Consider the following 18,115-nt stretch of genomic DNA (forward strand, 5'->3'; position numbering starts at 1 on the left):
ACCTTTATATATTTATAACATTATGAAGAATGGAGTAAATATATTTTAGACTTTTACATGATGCAAGTACTTTTTCTAATGGATAATAACAACAACAGTGAAAACAGACTGGTAATATTATGATTATTCCATTATGGGATTATGCAGCTTAGTCCTTCTATTTATTCGAAACTCTTTCCAAACGTTAACTCTCTGGTCCTTTCAGGGCACCGTAAGGGCTGGTTAGAAGTTACCCATCATACGTATGGTGAGAGGCAGCTGGATAAATATCTGGGTATTCTATCAAGAAAAAGTGGGAGAAAAATCAGGAAGGTCAACTAGTTCTCATTTATAGAAATATATGGTTTGACCAAACCATTGATATAGCATGGTATGGATGATGCCAATTGCTTATAATATTAGAAAGGGAAATATAAATAAAAAATAAGTTTCAGCTGTACATCTATAACCAAAGTAAAAGAAATAATGGGTTGAAAGTTTAAAAAAAAATGGGAGCATGTTCAATGAGTCATGATAGTTTTCAGGCTCACTAGCCCTTAGGAATGGTGAAAAGAAGCTTTCTTAGCCTGAGGCTGGGCCGTAACCAGCCCTTGGGTTTCTCAAGCCCCAGGTTCGGTCTGGCAAAACACTATTTCAGCTTTTTACTTCTCCCCCTACTGGCAGTAGTGAGCCAATCCATTTAAAAGTGGCACGCACTGACCAGCTTTCAAGAAAAGGATAGACCCAATGGTACTTTAAGTTTCTTTCTTGTCACTGAGCAGCACCAATGCTAAATAGCGGGTGGAAAAATTAAAAAGCAGGGAATAATAATCTCCTAACAGATCATGACCTTCTTCAGCCAAAGCTCCTACTGTATACTGCATGCATACATAACATTCTACAGAATGCCCAAAAAAGGGAGAAGGGCTTTCAAAAACGTATTTGTTCTTCAGAAGGGTTTTCTATTATTATTTCAACCATGTCTACTTTGTTTTCCTCTCTCTAAATATTCTGGCTCTAGAAAGGAAATTTGGGGGCGGGAGGTGATACAAGTTGGTGGGGGCTCAAGACATAAAGGCTCACACTCATTCATCTCGGCGTTGAAAAAAATCTAGTCTCACCTCTCTCATCCATTCTCGAATCGTTTTGCCTGCTTCTTGATGCCACACATTGTGAACAGAGTCTGTCAACGCCACAGCAGTTACCTTACTTTTTACATCTGCTTCTCGTTGAATCATCTGTTTAAAAAAAAGAAAATAAAATATTGGCTATAATTTTTTTCCCTACTGGGTGCAGCCTGCTTAGTCATAGATAATAATATACTAAAACCGAAAAAGCAACATGCATCTCTTGTTCCAAGTTACTCTTTTCTACACCGAACGCATGCCCTGTTCCTGTCCAGAGATGTGAAAAGACCTAATATTTTCTTTTAAAAAGATAATACCACTTAAGTCTCAGAACTACGCAGCTCTATTATTTTCCATGTGGTTTGACAATTCAAGGATTAAAGGGATCACAGGGGAAAAAAGGAGGAATCCCTGAGGGTTTCTTTTACAACTTTTTTCCACCCCTTCCTATTTCAGTGCTTCAGGGAAGTTAGTACCCGGGGCTCACTGTTAGCTACTTAGGACCAACTTCTACTTCTTTTCAGTAGTTGGCATGTCAGTAATGAAAGATAACTTGCTTTGACTTCTCCGATTTAACTAGCCTGCTCTTCAACACGGCCTTGTAATTCCTTGGTGTTTTAAATGCCCACAAAGATCTTTCTCTTCAAAGTCTATCAATATCATTTTGCTTTCTAATATATTTCTTTATGTCGGCAAGCTACAGTATTATATTCTAACTTCTTTCTTTAGAATGCTGTTTCTATAAAATTCAATGGTTCTAAAATGTAAAAGAGAGACACGTGGCTTGAAGAAACTGAAGAATTTATCAGTGGTCTGCAAGATCAAGAAAGTGAAAAATTATAGTTCCACATCAAAAGAATCATAAAAGGTTTTAATCTGCTAAATGAGGGACTCTAATTTGACACAAGTAGACGAAAGCTTAATACAAAATTACACTTAAAATACAGTATGTAGTAGCCTTAAATTTCATAGCCATGCCTTTTGCCTCAAATGTCTTTTCTCCCTCTAGAAAAGAGCAATTTCTCTATCATTTGCTATTAATTTCTCTAAATTGTCTATCAAAAGTATATTCCTGCGTTTGAAAAAAGTGAGAATTCTGAGTGGTGATGATAGCTCATACAGTGAACACTGAAAGCCAGGCTTCTGATACCAAATGATGCCTGTTGGCATTCTGAATGAAAAATGTCTCTCTCTCTTGTAAATTTCTTCAAGCCCTGCATATGCACATCCCCTCTCACTGAACACCACCTAATGGGAATCTAATTCACTGTTAATGCTGCTTCAGCAGAATTTCCACACCTTAAATATTTGGGCCTTTTGTTTTTTGCTTATAAAATGTGGAAATCTTAAAATCAATGTTGCTTATCAGCATCATAATATTACTGCAAAAATTCACCTTGCAATATCAATAATATTTTTAAAAGCACAAAATAATACTCTAATTCAATACTTCACATTCATTATTAAGTAGTTTGCTACCTTCTCCTAGATTTTATTTTAAAAATAGATTGTCATCCATAAAAAAGGATGAGACTGTGCCATTTGAGATGACACGGATGGACCTGGAAGGTATTATGCTAAGTGAAATAAGTAAATAAGTCAGACTGAGAAAGCCAAATACCAAATGATTCCACTCATAAATGGAATCTAAAAAAATGAATAAACAAACAAAAAGCAGAATCAGAACAATAAATACAGAGAACAAAATGAAGGGAGGGGGTGGGGGGTTGGGCAAAATGGACGAAGGGGAGAGAGATACAGGCCTCCAGTTATGGACTGAGTAAGTCACGGGAATAAAAAGCATAGCATAAGGAACACAGTCAATGGTATTGTAATAGTGATGTAATGGGACAGATGGTAGCTATCCTTGTGGCGAGCACAGCATAATGTATAAACTTGTCAAATCACTAAGTTGTACACCTGAAACTAACGTGACATTGTGTATCAACACTACTCAAATTAAAAAAGATAATAAAAAACTAAAGCTACCTTAAAGAATAGATTGTCATGGATCACGTTGGCACTAGAATATAAAAATTTAAACCAACATTTGATAATAAAACTCAAAATTCCGCAACAGTGAGTACACCTGGCTCATGAAGAACGTATATGTCCTTACTCTCATTTTCTAAATAGTAGCACTTTTAGAGATCTAGAGCAATTGTTGCTGAAGTTACAAAATAAGAGCATGCTCTTCTGGTATTCTAAGAATATGTCTGCATTTTTAAATATTTGCCTGGCATTTTGTTGTGGTTGTTAACATACACTGACTTATGTAAGCTGGTTGTATCTGAAGACACAGAATATTGAGAGCCATTTGTGAAATGGTATCAAATTAAGACTTGAATAGGCTGAGGATTCAGTGCAAAAGCAGAAAATCTGGGAATTGAAATTTTACAAACTTGGAAAAATATACAGTTGTTAGATGGACTACAAGAGAAAAAATCCTTTGGTCTGTTTTTCCATCTGGCTGACATTTCAGACAGTGGATGTGATGCGGTGCAACTTTTCTTCACATCACATCAAATCATGTTATAATCCAGCATGACATTCCTTACACTGTTCTAGTCCTTTACAGTTTAAAAATCACTTTCATATTATATTATTAGAGGTGGAGAACGGTCAAATTCTAGAGGATTTCAATGAAGAGCTGTCTACAAATGAACCCTGTACAAAGAATTTCAAATATTTGGGGCACCTGGGTAGTGCAGTCCATTAAGCATCCAACTTTTGGTTTCAGCTCAGGTCGTGATCTCAGGGTCCTGGGATCGAGCCCTATGTCCAGCTCCACACTCAGCGCGGAGTCTGCTTGAGATTCTCTCTCCCACTCTTTCTGCCCCTTCTGCTCTCATGCTCTCTCTCTCTAAATTAAATAAATCTTAAAAAAAAAAAAAAGGAATTTGGGGCGCCTGGGTGGCTCAGTTGGTTAAGCGACTGCCTTCGGCTCAGGTCATGATCCTGGAGTCCCGGGATCGAGTCCCGCATCGGGCTCCCTGCTCAGCAGAGAGTCTGCTTCTTCCTCTGACCCTCCCCCCTCTCATGTGCTCTCTCTCTCCTCTCATCCTCTCTCTCAAATAAATAAATAAAATCTTTAAAAAAAAAAAAGGAATTTCAAATATTTGACTGTTTAGGGTTGGTAGAATTGTAAATTAGTAAAAATCTTAACATTTTGTTTTTTCAGACTATTTACCTCTATTCTAGCCTTGCTGAAACCTACTTGCAGTTTCCATTTCTGCCCAAAGCCTCTGCTTCTTGTATTTGTTAGCTTGGATCAGAGCCCTTCCCTCTCTTACTGCCTCCCCTGGGAGTGAGCACTGATTAAGAATGCTGGGGAAAAGGGGCGCCTGGGTGGCTCAGTCAGTTAAGCATTTGCTTTCGGCTCAGGTCGTGATGGTAGAGTCCTGGGATTGAGCCCTGCATTGGGCTCCCTGCTCAGTGGGGAGTCCGCTTCTCCCTCTCCCTTTGCCCCTCCCCCTGCTTCTGTACACTCTCTCTCTCAAATAAATAAATAAAATCTTAAAAAAAAAAAGAAAAGAATGCTGGGGAATGGCAGTCAGGGGGTAGACTGAACGCAGGAACCAAGATTGTTTAAGATCAGACCCTAGATGGAATATAGAATGGGTGAAGGTGCAGCTGGGCAGGAAAACTTCTATATAGTCTTCTATAATAGTCTAACAGAAGACTATAATAATCTGGAAATCACAGAAATCTGGAAGGGAGGAGGCCATATCATTAGTCTACTAAAGTCAATCTAAATCAATCTACTAAAGTCTAATATCACTGAAGTCTACTAAGTCTACTATATGTCAATCTAAGGTGAAGATGTGGTTTTTATTAGGATCCATGGATGTGAACCCCTTTGAAATTCCTTGCAAAATTCTGTCTGTAGATGATAGGATTATTTTTCTGGAAGAGAACCCTTAGCTTTCATTAGATTTTTAAAGGGATTTTAGTCACTAAAAATAGTAAGACCCTGGGATTTCAATGTCTCCATGTATTCTTGAATCAACTATGGAGTCCCTGCCAAGTAAACTCTTCAAACAAATAAGATCAGTTTTACACCTATACCAATCTTTCAAAAATAAAGGATGACCTTCCATTTTTTGTTTTAATGTTTTCAGTATGCTATCAGTAGTTGAATAAAAGTGACAAAAAAATTGATATCTCAGACATCAACATCTCAGTTTCATGGCTTGATTATTCCAGACATCAACATCTGAAATTTAGTTTATCAGATAAGTTATATCTGATAAAATTATAATGAAAATTTTTTGTTTTCATTTGTGTGTATAATATTTATATCTGAGTAGCTCTTCACAAATTTCAAAATGAATGCATAATCATTCTTATTTTATCCTGAAATAGTATTAAAACGTATGCAAAACTTGTATTATTTTTTCCATCCGTGGAGGAGGAAACTGGTTGAAGCCGAGAAACTGGTTAAGGGCCACACAGATAGAAAATGACACAACTCTGAGTTGTTCATGCTTTTAAGTCCTGTGTTCTTTCATGTGTGTCACATGGGGTCTATTTCTCAGTAATATATCATACTACTCTTACCTAAATGAACTCATTTGATTAATCCCATTTTCTTTATAGTATTTCAGTAATACAGTATTTCATTAACTTCAACATTTATTTTATTTTTTTATATTTTATTTATTTATTTGAGAGACAGTGAGAGAGAGAGCACAAGCGGGGGGAGAGGCAGAGGGAGAAATAGAGGGAGAAGCACACTCCCTGTCGAGCGGGGAGCCCAATGCAGGACTCAATCCTGGGACTCCGGGATCATGACCTGACCGGAAGATAGGCGCTTAACCGACTGAGCCGCCCAGGCGCCCCTGACTTGGACACTTAAAAAAATATTTTAAAAATCCAAATCCATATCAGTAAGGAATGTTGAAATTCTAAAAATCACGCCAAGATAGAAATCAGTCATGTGCAAAACCAGACTATCAATAGCATTTAAAAGTTATTATTAGAGTTCTAAAATAAAATGATGTCTAGGGTAAGAGGGAAAACTACATATTTCCATAAATCATATTGATGCTTTGGGAATTAATACAAAATATGTGCTGCTGTCACCGGATATTTTTGTTTCCCCTTCTTAATTCGATCTATCTCTTCATAGTCCTCTCACCTTAGCTTCTACACAATTAATCTGCTCGCGTTCCTTCTGTGCATTGCATGTTCCCAGTCTGACAAAAGCTTAACTAACCCAATAAACATGAAGTACTTTGGACAGACTCAAAACATATACCATCTGTATGCAGGCTCATCTTACTATTAAATTTTTTGATGGGAGTTGAAGTTGAGAGGAAAAAAATCTCCCTGTATTATTTGTTTTCTTCCAGAGTAAGATTTTAAACCTTAAGTAACTGTAACAAGATAAGAGAGCTGATCAGAGCCTAAGAGTTATTTGGTGAGGGGAAGAGCAGGGGACCAGAGATACGGTGTGGGAGGGCCAGAGTCAGCAGCATCCACCTTTGCTTCCCTCCACGTGCCCTCCTGGCCAGCCCTTCCAGCTACCATCTCTCCCCCAAAATTACATAGACCATTTCTGTCCACCTAAGTTGCCTCACCATGCTTTCTGCAAGGCCCTCAAATGGAGCCCTGCCTACTATCTTCACAAAAGTATCTGGCCAAATCCAAATACCTCATGTCCCCCTAGAAGTTTCTTAATTCCCTAAGAACTGTACCTATTTCAGTTCTTTCTTTTTTTAAAAGATTTTATTTATTTATTTGAGAGAATGAGAGAGACAGAGAGAGAGGAGGAGAGGGAGAGGGAGAAGCAGAATCCACGCTGAGCACAGCAGAGCCCGAGTGGGGGCTTAATCCCAGGACCCTGAGATCATGACCTGAGCCGAAAACAAGAGTAGGATGCTTAGCCAACTGAGCCACCCAGGTGCCCCTAGTTCATTTCCTCTACAAGTCTATCATGAGCTACTTTTAGAAAAGGAAAACACAAAGACTCTTTTACTTCCACTAAATTAAGTTAAAAATTTGCTATCCTCTTGTCTTAGCTTAGAAGATAAGCTTCTGAAGGCAGGGAGATAGTGATGTTATGGGGATACTCTGCCATGAGCCTTTGAAGGTAGTTCTTATCTCTAGTTGAGTGTCTTGGGTTTTGGAAATTATGAATCCAACCCACTACTAGGTTCAATACTCTCAACCTAAAGAAGTGAACCCTGCATTGGGTTTGTCTTCACCCTAACCTAAAAGAAGCGAGTAATTTCATTTTTCCCTATTTGTGGCCCAGCAGCTATAGCACTCAGAATAAATCGTCTTAAATTTTAAAGTCCAAGGGACCCTCCTGACAGAAGCCAGTGTGGGTTGGGGGTAGGTATGTATATATGTGCAAACAAGCCCATATCTATATTAGCACGTATAATATGTTTTAAACATGTTTCTGAGGGAAATATTTTAATGTCTTTCATCAGCAAAAGTCATTACCTTCCTTTAAAATTCTGACCTGTGTTACACATAAGCACTCTGATGGTTACAGCATGTGAATCACTTGTACAGGAAAGAATATTCTGAAAGAAAATCAAATAATACATTTCCATCAGATTAGGATCTGACACTAGTGTACGTATATAAATCTGAGGATCATTACTACTGCATGAGCATGAATGAATCATCAGCCTGCTTAATAGCAAGGTTGAGCTTTGAGATGTCTTTAAAATATACGCGTGTGTGTGTGTAAATAGATTCGCTCTCTCTAGAGCTCCTAGAGTTAAGATTTCAGATTAAGGGCACCTGGGTGGCTCAGTTGGTTAAGCGACTGCCTTCGGCTCAGGTCATGGTCCTGGAGTCCCGGGATCGAGTCCCGCATCGGGCTCCCTGCTCGGCAGGGAGTCTGCTTCTCCCTCTGACCCTCCTCCCTCTCATGCTCTCTGTCTCTCATTCTCTCTCTCTCAAATAAATAAATAAAATCTTAAAAAAAAAAAAAGATTTCAGATTAAGTTGTTTCAAAGTTTCGAAAAGTATGAAAAGGTGGTACTTTTTCACATTTTTTGCCATGCAGATTATAATTACACTCAGTGCTTCTACTTGGGTGTAGTTTTTATGTAGTCTGATAAACAACGATACTTTACCACAAACCTCTCCCGTCACTTTACACTTGCGCCTGTACATCTCCTGGCTGACAGCACGCTGCCCTGTGTGCTACCAGGCCCACTGGGTTGAAAATGCACATTGGGCCAAGATGACTAATCAGCTGACACTGGGTTTGGCAGTCTTCCCTGTTAATGTCTTCTTGAAGCTTCTTTTGTACATGTCAATCCCAATAGTGTGCTATTCACAGAGCAAATATCACTTTTGCCACAATATTAAAACCTTGGTCCTGTCACCCAAGGCTCTTGAAGTACCTCTAGTGATTACTATGAAATACACACACTTCAGTAGATGAAATATGAGGACTAAACTGCCCAGCAGGAAATCCAGACAAGTATGACATTCAGTTCTCACATACTACTCACAGTTCACATTTCCGACCTGGGCCGGTTCACCCCTCCTTAGGCAACCTGGTGGTCCCCCGCTCCCGGGAGGTCACCATATTGATGCCGAACTTAGTGCGGACACCCGATCGGCATAGCGCACTACAGCCCAGAACTCCTGGGCTCAAGCGATCCTCCTGCCTCAGCCTCCCGAGTAGCTGGGACTACAGGCGCCCGGCTCACAGTTCACATTTCTAATCTGCATTCACCTCTCTCTCTCCCCCAGCCCCCCCCTTTTTTTTTGGAAGTAGAAGCTTTCATGTAAGCAGTCTTCATAAGGAATGCCATGGTTAGGGTCAAGGACTTTGGAATCAGATTCTCTGGGTTCAAATCCCTGTTCTGCCACTTCGGGTAATGATACTTCGAGTGAATTACTTCAACTTTTCTGGGTCTCAATTTCATCACAGGTCAGAGGGAGATGGTAAATACACTTAAATCATGGAGTTATTGTGAGATGAACTGACTATAAAGTGACTAGTGGAGGACTTGGCACACAGTACACAATTATAATAGATGATACCATAAAAACACACATACAAACACTCCACATTTGTAAACTTGTGCATTCTCCTTTCTCAGTGTAGAAGGTAACAGAAGCTTACCTTAGAATACATTTAATGACAAATACTGTTTTTTCAAAAGACACAGGTCCATAAAGGAGAAATAGAAAGAGGTGATTATTGTGTTTGTATAAAATCTTGTCATCAGAATACTAGACCTGTAATAGCACTCTGCACTTAAAAATTAAAACAGAATTGTTGAAGGCACCCTGTGGCAGCTCCACTTCCCTGCCATCAGCAACCCCTTTCAGAATTACTTGGGCCAGCAACAGAGCACGGAGCCACGGCTTAGCTGTGCCAAAAGCCGGCAAAAAAGACCCCTTACCACTTTGTGTCCTACCTAGAGGGGGTAGAGCTGACGATGTTTTCAAAAAGAGAATCACAGGGATATAAAGTATGTCCCAAGGAAGGAACTATATTGTTGCAGTTAAAAGCATGCATAAGTTTTGGAGTTCCATGGCCTTAAATTTTAATTTCTGGTTAATCATTATAAGAATACAAAAATAGGAATAATAGTAGTACTCGCCTCAAAAGATTGCTGAAGGATAACAGAGAGAAAGCATGTGAGCAATCAATATTGTCAGCTACCATCATTAGTACCTTGACAGTCATTTTTAATTTCTGAAATCTGTCCTTCCTTTTAAATATGGTATCTATGTGTTCTTCAGTGACATCCACATCTGCACAGTTCACGTAGCAGTTATGTGTCAGACAATCACTACATCCCCTCCTCCACCTCCTCAATTATGTAAAGTGATTTGGGCTTGCTTAAACGTTTGTAAAGAAAATAATTAGGTACAAATAGGATAACTATACATTCTAGTTAGCCCCGGACATTCCAGGTGTATAACTATGGACCTGGCAGTTATTAATAGTGTCTCTTTTCACTGTTAAAAGTATTCTAGTTTGAATGGTAAATTATATGGTCACTGTATCTATAAGTATAACAGAAGTTAAATGTTACTCTAGCAAACAGGTAAATCTTATGAAGTTTCAATGCTTAACAATTTAAGGATATACCCAAGAGCTATACAGTTGTCACTATAAAAATAACCATGTAGGAAAACATACAACAAATACTTCCAGAAGTTCCTAAGTTCAAAATTTAAGGGCAAGCCTGAGCACTGTGCCGAGCCCCTCACAGATGGACATGCAGCTTCACACCCTGGGTAGATAAACATGGCCAGCTGGAGCTCCACTGTAGCAACAGGATAAGACAACTTTCTCTTTTCCTGTGCTTTGAAGCCCTCGCTTCAATTCTTAAAACCTTTGTCTAATTTCAGGAAGGAAAAGGCTCTCCACAGGCAAGAACCCCAAGGGATAGGGTATGTAAACTGAAACTTCTTGGGTCACATGTATTTATGAAGATAAGTCTCCAGCCACCAGTTAGGGAATGGCAAGTTATGATTTAGTATTGCAGGCGGCCAGAAGAGAGCAGTAATAACTTCCTTTTCCTTTTCTGCCTGGACTATGCTGCCACGTGCAGGCTCCTTCAGCGACAAAAAAGCATATGTAAGGAAAGTTTAAAAGAAAAAGAAAAGAAAGAAACAAACAAATATTAAGTGATAGACAATCTGGGAACTGAAAAAGAAGACCAGTGCTTTACAAAAACATAAAATGAGAGAAAAAAGGCAACAGTCTGAAAAACTTCATCAATCAAGAAAACAGCAAATTAATTATAAGGAAAAAATAAAAGAGGTCATATACTAAGAAAATGGTGTAAGGATTCATCAAAGTGACTTATTTGATTCAAATGTTTTATTATGTAATGTTATAAGGCTGATCATAAGTAGGGGAGATATTCTAAAACATAGCTAATAAAAATTACAACGAACATATATGAAGTGGATATATTGTAAAAACTAAGTAAGAACTAAACACTGCCAGTCCAAAAAACTAAGGCAGGCTTGCAAAGGAGATGTTTAACTGGGTCTATACATAGTCTTAGATGGAAAAATGAGAAAACTTAGTAAAACCTATATATACTATATACCCAGAGATGTTTCTGATGCATCTAAGTAGTAAGCATGTTCACAATACTCAGTTTAAAAATCACTTATGAGCCTTTATCAATTGCTAAGTGCTAGAAATACTTTCATATATAGAGAATTTGTCAATCATTGAATGGTTTAAAAACTTGTGGCAGAAGATTTCATTAGGTCAGGCAGAAGCAAGGAATATACATCCAGCTGGGAAAGTGTTAATACCCTTAAGTTTTAAAGCATACCATTTTATTTTGGTCTGGGAAAAAGAAAGGTAAAGAGCTAAGATTTCCTGCCAAAACATATATAGTAGATAACCAGAGTATCGGAGATTGTGTTATTTAAGAAATTTTTCTTAAAAGCCTTTACATTAGTTAGGTGTGAGGTGATGGGTATGCTGACTGACCTGGCTGTGGTGAATATTACACAATGTATACAGATATCGAGGTTATCAGGTTGTATACTTAAATATATACAATTTTCAGTCATCAATTATACCTCACTAGACCTGGAAAAAAGAAATCTTTGCTTTGAATTTCCACATCGATGTTTGCTGTATTTGAAATTTTACTAAAGTTTTCAAAGTTATTTTATAGCTTTAATAATATTTTTGTAAAAAATTCAGGTTCCAATTGCCTGTATTGTTTTCAATATATTTTGAGGACTGTGTACTCTGTTACCTGGCATAAACAGGGAAAGTGATATTCTAATTTATGAACTGTTTTAGGTAAAACACTATTACTACAAAGTTGAGGAAAACATAGTTTCTGACCTTTGGGAAGAACTCACAGTTTAGGATGGAAGGCACATTCAGCTAAGTTCTTAGAACCCTTTAATATTCTGAGTACTTACAGATAGATAATTTCATTAGATAGAACAATTTCTTTTTAAGTAGTTGAGGGATTATGTACCTGTTTTTTAGATGAGGAAATTGCTGTTTAGAGAAAATAAGTGACTTGCCCACATTCACAGAGTTATTAAGTGGCACTGCTAAGATCTTTTAACTCCAAATCCCATGTCTTTACATCATGGCTATCTGTATATAATACCTTACACATTCACTTTTGAAATACTTGTTACACAGGTAATGATTTCTTTCCCACTGTGATGTAGGCTCCACGAGGGCAGGATCATATTTGCCAGGTCAGCAACACATCACCATTCCCTGCACAATGACTGACGTATCATAGGTGGTCAGAAACTATTTGTGGAACGAACAGAGGTGCTATTTACAGAAATGGAATAGACTGGGTAAAGTGAAGGCTAACAAGTTAGAGTGATGTCTGGTTTGGCGTATTTAGAAATAGGCCATATCGCAGGTTGGGCTCCTGAGTAAACAGACTCTGAAATGGAATTTAGCATACAGGATGTTCACAAAGGAGTGCTCTTATGATCAACATCTGAGGAAGGTGGTGGGGGCATGGGGTGGGGATGGATGGGAAACAAAGCAGGATGGGCAGAGAGAGAAGTCAAGGTGAGATGGAGGTCCAACGACAATCTTGCACAACTCCAGGGAAGCTCTGGACCTAGAATGACCCTTCAGAGTAATTCCAAGCTGGGCCCAGATGGCTTGGCCTTTAATTTCCCATACTGTTCTGTCTTTGAATATGGGCCCCACAGAAGCCAAGGCAATCCCTGAAGGGGCTGACAGCAGAAGGCTGTCTGCTGAAAGCACTCCCAAGAGTTGGGGCAACAAATCCTTTACTGAGGGAGAAACTGGGCAGTATATCACAATGTCCACCACAGGCCATAACTGAAATTAAGCATTAGCTTATTATCCATTCAAATCTAAATCGTCCTTCCAATCTGCCTGTCACTCTATTGTAGTATTAGTGTACTCAAGATTGCATTATGATTTAACTCACTAATATCTCTGGGATTAAGTAGATTTCTCTTGGATTTTAGATCTCTCATAATCTAATACCATATTATCTACCTGTCAAATTTTGCATTATCCTCCAACTAAAGATTATAAGGGGAAAACACAAAGTCAAAATATGAAGACACGCTGACTATTAAAAAGCATAAAGACATAAAAATCACAAAATTCAAAAATTATCTTACAAATTCATTTGGAATGATTTGATTTCCTGGATTTCAAATGAAATATATATGTCAGATAAAGCAAGGTATCCTTGTGATTTCAAATCTGAATGCAAAATAATCCCAAGCTTTAAATAAAGTATGCAATGGTCACTTAGTGTCTGCCATGATAAACTCAAACTTGGTGGTGCTCGTAGGGGACAAGAAAGGGTGAGTATCAACAGAGAGGTTTCACTGTAAAAGTAGTGGGTTGGCTTTTCAAATCCCAGCCTTTATGATATAAAGAAAATAAAGACTGTGTTATATAAATTTGGGGACTGAATAAAGACATTTAAGATTTTGATTCTTTTCCAGATCTTAGTTACTCTGTGTTCTGAGATGTTTCTGAGTTTTTTGCTTCTAGAAATCGAGGGTTATCTTCATTTGATCATACTTCTCCAAATGCAGGGCTCGGGTTTATGCAAAAGTGTGTGGCATAAATTGGAGGGGGGCTCTCTTACTTTTAGATTTCAGGGTAGGCATTGACCCATTGATACAGGAAAGCAAGACCACCCAAATGTTCTTAAAACAGGATGTGTTAATCAATTGTGGGTTATTAGAGTTACCAAACATTGGGAAGAGGCTGATACCCATTTTTAAGGGTAAAGTAACATCATTATAATAAGTATTAGTCACAGACTTCCTACATTGTTTGAAAATATTTGAACAAGAATCTCCAGATGGCTCTTCTACCTGGGAGCTTATGCTAAGTACTTGGAGCCTGTGTGCCTGCTTAAGCATTCAAGTGAATACTGTTGCTGGAAGAAATTTCTATTCAACTAACTACTTATGAGGGCTGTCTAAATGCACACTCTACTGACCAACAAATAGAGGACAATCCTTTAAGTTGCAATTTCAAAATATGATTCTGATTATATGTTGGAGTCATTTTTCTTACGAAAGCACATCTCACATTTCTGAAGTGATAAAGTAAGTCTGTTTGAATAAATGGTCTGAAATAGATTCATTTGAGATAGGACTTTTTAGGATGGTATTTACTGCACAAAACCATATAAACATTAAGTGGAAGAAAAGATGGGGCTGGAATGAAAGTAGCTATTTATCTCTATGTATATGGCTATATCTTCATTTCACAGATAGAGCACATACACATACACCATATGTAGTAAAAGAGCACTTCTGAGTTCATATACTAGTGAACTGTAAACAACAGTTGCTATACACCAAGTGTCCTCTACCAATATCCACTGTAATGGAAAACGCTGGAGCAGCACTTCAGATCACTAACAGGAAGAGCAGAACCTTGAAACCTATCATTTAGACATCTGATGACAGCTCTGGTGCAAGATGGCAGTGAAAAATTTATACTGAGGAAGGCTGATGTGTGAATGAAGGAGAATTATTCTCTGGGCTATTTTTTAAAATTCCATTTTCCTTCATGTGTCTGTTCATTAGCACTTCTTTGGGGGGAGATTCCATTAGTTGAGTCAGTGATTTAGGGTCCATATTCCACCATCACTAAATATTGCCTCCGTTTCATGAGTATGAAATAATTCAAACAGCAAGAAATCTAAGATAAATATACTAAGCACAGTACATGATGTTTAATAAGCATCAGTATTTATTATAGTAGGAAGCAGAATTTTTGTTACATCACACATTTGTTAAGCAGCCAGTTTAGCCAATATGAAATCCTATAAAATGGCAAAGATATAAAAAGGAGTCAGGAGTTCACTAATTTAGAAATTCAATTATATGTCACTGTTTCATATCAGGTTAATTACTTTATTTACATTTTTGAATTTTTACAGTAGTGCATGAAAGGTGACAGACTGACAGTACTGCAGACTGAAATTCTTACACTATCTTCCTGAGTGTGAATAATATAAAAGACAATATACAAAACAGAATTACACATAGGTTTCGTGTAACGAGATTATAAGTGAAATAGACATGGTGCGGAAATGGGCGAACAAGAGAGATGCTTTCAGAAAAACTTTATTGAAGAGATAAGGTGAAAGGGAAGTGGTCAGTCAGTAGAAAGCTTCTACGCTGTCCTTCTAGACAAAAACATATGAGAGAATGGAGGTCAAATATCAACAAAACAACGTGTCTGAAGGGAGGCCTGCGAATGACATTCAAGAGAAGTTAAAAGAAGAAATCTTCAGTGAAAAAGAAACAGTGACTCCTTGTAGGGAAGGTTATCATAATCAGGAGTGTAACAAGACAGGGGAAAAAAGATACTGCCACAGACAGAGCACAAAAGAAGACAATGCATAGGCATGAGGAGCAAATGTTGAATTTCCATAGTTCTGATCCTAACCCCCTTTCACAAGAACCCAACCTGCCATTCCTCACTGTGGGTGTCATGATGAAATCTACCATACTACTTTCTGTCACTAAGTTGTCAGGAAAAGCAAAGCTTCTCTAAGTCTGTCTCTTCCTACACAACCACCAGCACGTACTATGATCTATCAGTCACTTTCCTCCTCACACAGAAAAAACAATAAACTCATTGCTGAATTTTCCAGTACTTGAATTAAATGTTTCTAGATGTTAACTTGATATTGACACCACTTTTTAATGGCCTGGGGGAGTGGATGAGTTAGACCCTAACGCCTTAAAACATACATTCGAACAGTCATGAATGCATTGCAGTTATAGCTCTTATGGTCTTTTATAGAAAAGAATGATTACAAGTAGCATCACAGTTTACAGAAACCAGTAAATATTAATTAATGCTGACATGGCTCTACCTATAATATTGAAGAAAAGAATGGAAAGTTGTTAGGGACATTAGAAATTACCTAGTCCAGTTCCTTTCTGTACAGATGAGAAAAAGATGAAAAGACTTAGATGTAGCCCCTAGTTTCAACAGACATGGATTGTCCCAGCTATAACTCAAAATTCCACAAATGGTAATGCCTCTCCTTTATTCTAGGCCACTCTGCACTGCTTAAATCACGTGTGCCATGAGGTCCTTGGTGATGTGTCCTAGTGCTATGTTCCCTTGTAATACTATAGGCTCCATAGTGACATACTCTTATGCAAGTTTTGGGGGTGACAGGCCATCACGGTAGTTTGTACACAAACTGCTTTAATGCTATGGACTAAATGGCTGTTGTTTTGTTCTTTTTCTGGTCAATATGGCAGGTAGAGTCAGTGAAACTGGTTTCTTCATGTAGATTCTGCCTTACTATGGATATGAATGTGGAAACATTCATCTTTGTCAGAAGTTATGTCAAATTATTCAAATTTATTGGTGAATCACAGCAAACATCCCAGCTGATGAACATCTCAGTCATATGTTTTTTAGAGAACACTTATGGTTCTGAAAAGATAACATTACCATGAGCTTACCCATTCTGAAGCAAAGATGTTTAGAGAGAAGATGGGTTCTGTTATTCAAGATAATAATTTGTTTTAATCATAAAAAAAATTCCAAAGATGCCCAGCACTGTAAGTATTAAAATGTATCCCTTCTGAGAGTGTTGCTATTGTTTCTTTTACTTCTTGTTCCCCTCTTTCAAGACCTTTAGGAAGCCATCTCTAAGACCTTTCTGTCAGTTTCCATCTTTTCCATAGCCATAACACTGCTTCTCTGGCTTGAAGTAATAAACGATTAGCTACGGCACAGTGGTGTGATGTTCATGTTATTCTTTGCTGTACTACACCCAGCCACTGTCTCAAAAATTAATGCAAGTATATCAGGATCTGAAATTAACTTTTTATAGCCAAAAGCAATGTCCTGCTAGGAGAAGAAAAACCTATTATAAATGGGCTGGCATCTGATGGCTTGTAGATGGTGAGTACTAGGAAAATAACATTTCAAATTATAAAATGGTGAGTATAACAAAAGCTGCCCCATACTGACTAATCAGTGTTTTGTTTATGAACTGGTAAGGTCTAACTAGGTGGTGCCTATTTTTAGTAAGTGACAAATCTATTACTGAAGATGAGAGATGAAGCTAAATTAGCTAATGCTTTTATGATGTTACATAGGAATAATGAGAAAAAATACTTGTAAGGAAAATAACAGATAATATTTCTCTACCAACTGTGTATTAACCTTGAAAGTTTTTTTCCCCCAAGAAATCTCATCAAACTAGTCACTCAATATATTTAAAAGCATATGTTGTTCAATAAACATCAAGAAATCACCTTAGAAAACTAGAAAAGGAAAAAAATCAACCATGATAATGCACATATCCATTTCTCTTTGAAAAATTTTAAATAATTTCTCGTTATAATACCCATGTAGTAGAACCCGATATGGAATGCCACAAAGCAAAGGTATTTTATAAATTTTATTTAAAACTGCCCATCTGTTTATGCTCAGGTATTTTAATGGTATTCAGACCAAGCCTCACTATATTAGCAATATTTTTGTCCCTTTTTGGTCCGGATGTAAAATGTATGCCAGGAAAACTTTAAAATCTGTATAAATACTTTATTTCTAATTACTCATGTTAAAAATCAGTTTCTTTAGCTAATAAAACCAGGGCATGACCTAACTGCATGTTTTCTTATATATAATGTATGGCTCGCTACAACTATAGAGGAGAAGAACATGAAATTTTACCAGTTCTCTCATGGATCTGATTAATTAGGAGAACAGAGAAAAATAGTTTTCTTTATTCTATAGGCCACTGATTGCTTTCCACCTTTGGATAGGGAGACTGCAGGAGGAAGGAGGCGGGAGAGAGAGTTTTATTTTAGGAAGAGAACAAACTCATTAATGTCCTTAGAGGTTACAGGTAGTTCCTTAGTGTGAAACATGAGTATTTTAGGTTTAGAATAGACATAAGATTCTAAAAAATGATTAGAACAAACCTTTAAATTTTTAGGAAGATCAAACGGTAATTGCTAATTGAAAAAGTTTAGTTAATTGTGTTGTCATTTGATTATCAACTAGTAGCCACAGT

At 37.6% G+C, this 18,115-nt stretch overlaps 1 protein-coding gene across 17 annotated transcripts in view; it reads right to left on the reverse strand.

Moving 5' to 3' along the window:
* The window catches only part of ARB2A (ARB2 cotranscriptional regulator A), a 405,614-nt gene that overhangs the window by 146,071 nt on the left and 241,428 nt on the right, over window positions 1–18,115 (reverse strand). For all 17 annotated transcript variants that reach the window (XM_054512868.2, XM_054512892.2, XM_045898586.3 and 14 more), the window contains one exon: window positions 1,101–1,217. In XM_054512868.2, coding sequence (XP_054368843.2) covers window positions 1,101–1,217 — 117 coding nt within the window. The remainder of the gene's footprint in view (window positions 1–1,100; window positions 1,218–18,115) is intronic.

This window comes from Mirounga angustirostris, unplaced genomic scaffold (genome assembly GCF_029215605.1).
Source record: "Mirounga angustirostris isolate CCGP_5_RB_7025 unplaced genomic scaffold, mMirAng1.0.hap1 SCAF_7, whole genome shotgun sequence".
NCBI lineage: Eukaryota > Metazoa > Chordata > Mammalia > Carnivora > Phocidae > Mirounga > Mirounga angustirostris.